This window comes from Xiphias gladius, chromosome 18, assembly GCF_016859285.1.
Source record: "Xiphias gladius isolate SHS-SW01 ecotype Sanya breed wild chromosome 18, ASM1685928v1, whole genome shotgun sequence".
Taxonomy (NCBI): domain Eukaryota; kingdom Metazoa; phylum Chordata; class Actinopteri; order Istiophoriformes; family Xiphiidae; genus Xiphias; species Xiphias gladius.
Genome location: NC_053417.1, coordinates 24,264,393 through 24,270,286, shown reverse-complemented (window position 1 = coordinate 24,270,286; position 5,894 = coordinate 24,264,393). Strand labels below are relative to the sequence as shown.

The following is a 5,894-nucleotide window of genomic DNA, read 5'->3' as shown; positions in this document are numbered from 1 at the left end:
TTAAGTCCCTCGTGAAGACTGCTTTGAACAATTTGGTCGTTTGATTTGAATTGCACTCACAGAGTCACTGGGGACCTGAAGGAGCAAATAAGGTGAGTAATGCATTTTAAGCAAGGTAAGGCATTCTTCTACGCACAGAAAAAGCTAAAAGTCTAATCTTGCAAATCCGTCTGACAGAAGATTTGTCTAGAGCTGAGACTATATCATAACCAATAGTTTGTTATAAAAGTACCTCTAGTCAATATGTTAAAATGATAAGATCAACAGGAGATGTCACATGCTTGGAAGCAGCATTTATATAAAGATACAGCAGGAACAGCAGAGATTTTTGGGCGTGGGAGGGTGGTGGTTTTGCAAGCCTAAATAAGGAAAGAGAGGAAAGCTTCAGGTGTGTTGAGTTAGAGCGGAACTCTGAGGCAGACAGATAGCAAGACCGATCTTGATATCTGGTGGCAGCGTCGGGCTCGAGGACGGCTTTGGTGAGGTTGCATCACAGATGACTAGACAGCCATTCAGCTCAGGCCTGTGATAACGTGCCAGAGCCCAGGATTTTAACAGCAGCGTGAAACCCCGGAGACGCAGAGCAGGGCAGGCCCGGTCTCGCTCAGACTCAGGCTAAAACTTAAACTCAAGAAAAGGGAGAGGCCGACATCCAGTTCCTGCTGCACTCATCGCCACCCCCTCACCCTCGGAGGCTTCCTCATATATCATTCACTCCCCAGTCGCCTGCTCTGCACCATGTGCCGGGGCAGGCCTCCGTCCTGCAGCTTAACATTGAAACTAAAGCTTAAGGCTTTCCTTAATTTAACTTTCCCGCTCAGTGTTCCTGCAAAAACACGCTTATCGTGGAGAATCAGTTTGGGAAAACTGTGATGCATCAGAGAAAATCTGACTTTAAACTCTGAATAAGGCTGTGTTATTTTTTGTAACGTACAGAGTACGTTTGTGTCTTTAATTTCAGACACTTTCTGCAAGAATATTCCATGTGTTCTATCCTTCATTCCACCGGAGTCTGTATCTGTATTTAACCAGATTTCAGTGGTGTGAAGTGTAAGAGACATGGGGATACGGCTTCACGGGCTAACAACCACAATACCGGAAGGCATCTAAGTCAGAGGTCAAAGAAAGACGTCGATTGCTTTGCACTGTTCCATGTTTTAATTATATTTTGAATGTTGGAAATTATATGAAGTTTTATTTCACAAGATCTTACTGTTTATGTTCATGGTACCGTGTATTTCGTGTATTTTTCCTGTGACATATAGAACAAAATATGTTATGCATGTATTTTCATCAATAAAATAATGTACTGAGCAACTCAGTAATGTGAATAAATTTCCTGACCTTGTGCCCGGTGTTTCCTTTTTTTTTTTTTTTCGACATGTGCAACATTTCAAATCATTACTGAGCCATTTTACCACCCACACCCAAGTTTCTGTGGTTCTCAGCCCCAGAGCATGATTTTCTTCTTTTTTTTTTCATTAGCTAACATAGAGAATTTGAGACTCAGCCCACACAAACAACCTTTACTGTTTGGCAAATGAAGCTTATTAACAATTTTAAACATGCCCTCACTGTAGCCCACACAATAATGTCATTAAAGATGTTTCTCCCTGCTAGAGAGATGCACCTCAACTACTCCCAGCACACTTTTCTTCAGTAGTGCACATCAAAGGGAAAGACAAACATACCGTAATAGTCCTTGCTGTTTTACTTTTCCATACTACGATTCTACAGTTTCATTTTCTACTCCGCAATACTTGCATTGCCCTCTTTCAATGCGAGCGATACGGATTCCATATGTAGGCTAGGCTTTATAGTTTTTGTAAAGTCCAGAGTCTTTAACTGCAGGGTATTTTGACCAGACCTAGCATGGATGAAGCGCTTAGTTCAATAGAATTTTAAATAATACTGAGCATTGCTTCTGGAGATTTGCGAGCATGCAACCTCACTGCCGGGGTCTGTTTTGTTTTTGGTTCCTGACAATCAGTCCCCTTTGGGGACTTTTTAAAATGTGAAATAATAATACCTAAGAGCAACATAACATATTGTTGGCCCATGGTTATACATGTGGGTACTCTCATATAAATATAAAATGCACCCTCCTGGTTTCAGTGGCATGGAATGGATTTTTTCCCCCGATGGCCTCTAATTTTATTTTAGTATTTTAGTAACTGAACGTCAGGCTAATAAGTGCAATGCTACGAGCAATGTGAGTCTCTCAGACAACACCAAAACAGTTAGAAGTAGAGACAATGTGCAAGCTGTGATACAAAGAAAATGTCCCCACGTATTTTGTGTGGTCGGGTTAATCTGCAACCTAAATTGAATATATAGACTAAATAGGCAGTTTGAAACATTGTGGGTTCTGAACTTGTAACGGCATTTTGTTATTATTTTTTGACATTTTATAGACTAAACATTTACTTTACTGATCCAAAAAAAATCAGTTTAAGGAAAATAAGTGTTGCAGTAAATTTGCACAAACACTGGATGCTTCTCCTACCACTCACAAAGAAAAAGTAATTTATTCATAAACATGCTCTCTGTGTATAAAATATCTTTTTCTTAGTGATTGGCTGTTTCAAAAAATACAAAGATTGCTACTCATGCAGCTGCGCCGTTTACAGTTTAACAAATTCCAGATCATCTCTCAGTTTTGAAAGTAAACATATGTTGTGAGCAGCGCGAATTGAGTTTATATTACTTGAGCTGCCATGAAAGTCTGGAAATTCTGTCTCTTCCTCATCTTTCCACTTCTAAGTTCATCGCTCGGAGAGGACACAGGTGAGAGCAAATGCTCCCGCAGCAGGTGCAGCTACATCAGCGGCCACCATGTTTTAAGAATTCGAGGGAAAAAAGTCTGAATTTGCTGGTTGCTCTGTTCTCTGCTGTGAAATGTCGATTATTCAGTTTCTATTCTCTGGAGCTGAGAAGCGTAATGTGACAGTTTCACACCACACAAGCAGCAGTTGCTAATTGACAGCACAGCCATGCTGCAGAAATGCTGTGTAGTGTCAGCACCATGCTTCATTAACTGGAATTTAGAGTGCTCTGTACAGTCATGCCTTAATGTGACTGGTGAATACAATCAATGGTCACATCACCTATTGGCTGAGCTGGAGTTATTTCTGTTCTTCCTGGAGTCCGTACACCCGGCTAATTAGTTTGTGTTCTGTGTTTTTAGTGGCAGAAGACATCGGCGTCCATCAACTGGAGCGCTTAGTGGAGTTGCTGACATCTAAAGAGTGTGAGGACCTTCTGTCCGCCCTCTCTCACCCAGAGGAGAACATCTTCCAGCAACTTGAGCGCCTCTCGCCAGAGAAGAATCAACTGGATCTTAAGCCTCGAGCTAAGAGAGATGCCTCTTCTGCTGTGGGTTAGTACTCATCGCCATCGAAACACGTCTCGCGCGGCACATTAGACCACAGAGATCAGAGATGTCTATCGCATGCATTAAAAGTAACAGGCTAAATATCAAGGAGAAGAGACAAGAGCCCTCAGAGACAGAGGGAACAAGCACACTATGAGCTGTAACAAGGTAGAAAGACGGAAAAGTCCACCCTGAGACCTGTCTGTTTCTCACATCGCCAGCTCAGCTTGGGGAGTTTCTGCCAGCAAGCTGACTGTCAGAGGGGCCGTATGTTTTGTGTTTACCAGATAGTGAAGCTCAGTGCCGGACAGCCCTGACAGACTGGCTGCTGAGGTACGGCGAGCAGACCTACTACGACAGGCTTTCTCGGGCCTTGCGGCACATCGGCAGAGCAGACATCGCCATCGGTGAGAGACAAACGGAGACAGAAAGAAGCTGTGCCTCTTGTAGCACCGAATAATTAGTTCTTACATAAAACAATTTCGTGCCATGCCACAATGTCTAATGGATTTCAAATTAAAATAGTTCACTTTCTATGTACAGTACAGTGTCAGTGGTAGCCGCAAATCTCATGAGCAGACATCACAACATGTCCCTTGACAAAAGGAAATTGGAACAAAGCCTCATTTGGGCACATGGCAGTGTGTTTTCAAAATTGGTTTATTTCGGTCAAGAAAGCCTCTTCAAGACTTTAACAAAAGTGGATAATTGCTTCATTACTTTGAGAGTCATTTAATTGGAACTTCAAAAATGGCATATTTTGCACACTGCCAGTCTCTGACATGTGTTGCTGTCCAGTGTGCACACAACTCCACAGCCGAGTGGTGTTGGATAGAGGGAGGTGTAAATGATCTGACAGAGGACTCAGTGGAGCTGACACCAGCCACAGAACAAACCATCTGCTCCTTTCATCAGCAGCTTTCGAGGAGAAAACAGACAAGGAGAGGATGGGAAGAGATGAGTTATAAGACATGGGGGTTTGGGGTGGGGGGGGTGACTTTGATGAATAAAAAAACTGGATGCAGAATGCGGCAATTATCCTGCACTTGATTGCTGTTCTGCTGTAGAGATCTACTCATACGTAGAAACTTGAGTGGCTCATTTTGTTTTATTCTGAAGTGAAGGACAGCAGTTGTTCTCCTGCCAGAACTAATTATGTTCATGGCAAGATAACAACAATTAAATTCAAATTTACAACCGTCTATAGGATGGTTGTAAATTTTACTCTTAGCACTTGAAGTGACACGGAGACACTTTGAGCTTGGCCTTGTGATTGTGTATCCACAGAAGTGGGGAAGAACATCAACCAGGACAAAGCCTTGAGCATGAAACGCTACGTTGACGATTATCACAAATACGTGAGCTCTTTAAACCTCCCATCGGTCCAATCAGAAGGGAAACACCGCCAGCGTGAAGGCCGGAGGGTCAGAAAGAGAAATGGTACGATCGTTCGTCCTAGAGCTTGACAGAGTCACATTAGTTTGGTTGCATTATAAAACAGAATAAGTGGTGGAGAACTGAGTCTTAACATGTCTAAGCCCAAATATCTTGGGCTATTGATGTCAAGAGGATGGTTTTCGAGTTATCCCTCTGGTGGCTGCCTGAATGACAAATTATGTACTGAACCCTGAATCTATTAAGTGTTTCAATGAGATGCTGGATTAGATTCGGTGGCCATGAGTGTGCTTTCCAACTCATTACTACTCGACATCAACACACTCACTGCTGTATATGAGGAGTGTTTCCCAGGACAGCTAGAAACTCAAAAATGTAATTATCACCTGTCCTTCTTTTTCTATCCTCCCGGGTGTTTCGTTTCAGTTCAAATTTGACAAAAATGCTCGCACAGGCCTTGGTGATTGTAAGTGTGTGTGTCCTGTTTGTGTGTTAGTGAGAGATCTGACGTGGCGTGACCTGGATCTGATTGTGGAGAGGGATTCTGTTCCTTTGTACCAGAAGGGGCCTTTGGATGTAGCTCTTCCTCTCTTGTATGGCATCCTGCTGGGCTTCGGAGGCACCTTGCTTGCAGGCTACCTCATCCTCCTCGTCGGCATCCACACCTTTCGCAGGAACCAGCAGAGCCGTCGCCCTTCGGTCACTAGCAGTTCCGCCGGTGAGCTCATAGTCGGAGATGCGATGCTGGAGGACGCAGCTTCTGGGAGCTCAGATTAGCAGTTTAGGGCTTCAAATTGTCTAGAAAGCCGTAAAAATAAAGTTAAAATCACCTCCAAGATTTAATACATATACAACTGGCATACATTTATAAATAAAGACAAAACAGATAAATTTGTCCTATTTATTTTTCAGACACGTTTCTTCTATGGAAGATTTTAAATCTTCCGGTCTCTTTGCCCACGGTGATAAGCAGAGCCAATACAGAAACTCAATGTCGATTCCACCACAACACAGCTGATTATGACAAATATGACAAGAATAATGCTGTTTCAGATCAAGTAATTATCCATGCTGTGTAATGCTAGACTGGTAAGCATTATTATCTTGCCAGTGAGTAGATGACTGG

At 42.8% G+C, this 5,894-nt stretch overlaps 1 protein-coding gene across 1 annotated transcript; it reads left to right on the top strand.

Annotated features, from left to right (window-relative positions):
- The first annotated feature begins 2,717 nt into the window (after window positions 1-2,717).
- On the top strand, window positions 2,718-5,545 carry LOC120803352 (transmembrane and death domain protein 1-like). The gene is made up of 5 exons (XM_040151726.1): window positions 2,718-2,787; window positions 3,188-3,379; window positions 3,661-3,780; window positions 4,661-4,813; window positions 5,265-5,545. The coding sequence occupies exons 1-5, from the start codon at window positions 2,718-2,720 to the stop codon at window positions 5,543-5,545; spliced, it is 816 nt and encodes a 271-aa protein (XP_040007660.1).
- Window positions 5,546-5,894: the final 349 nt, after the last annotated feature.

Excerpts from the sequence above, each read along its gene's own strand:
- LOC120803352 (XM_040151726.1), top strand. The coding sequence starts at position 2,718 with ATGAAAGTCTGGAAATTCTGTCTCTTCCTCATCTTTCCACTTCTAAGT. Across the intron at positions 2,788-3,187 it reads ATCGCTCGGAGAGGACACAG|TGGCAGAAGACATCGGCGTC; the intron begins GTGAGAGCAAAT and ends CTGTGTTTTTAG. Across the intron at positions 4,814-5,264 it reads GAGGGTCAGAAAGAGAAATG|TGAGAGATCTGACGTGGCGT; the intron begins GTACGATCGTTC and ends TTTGTGTGTTAG.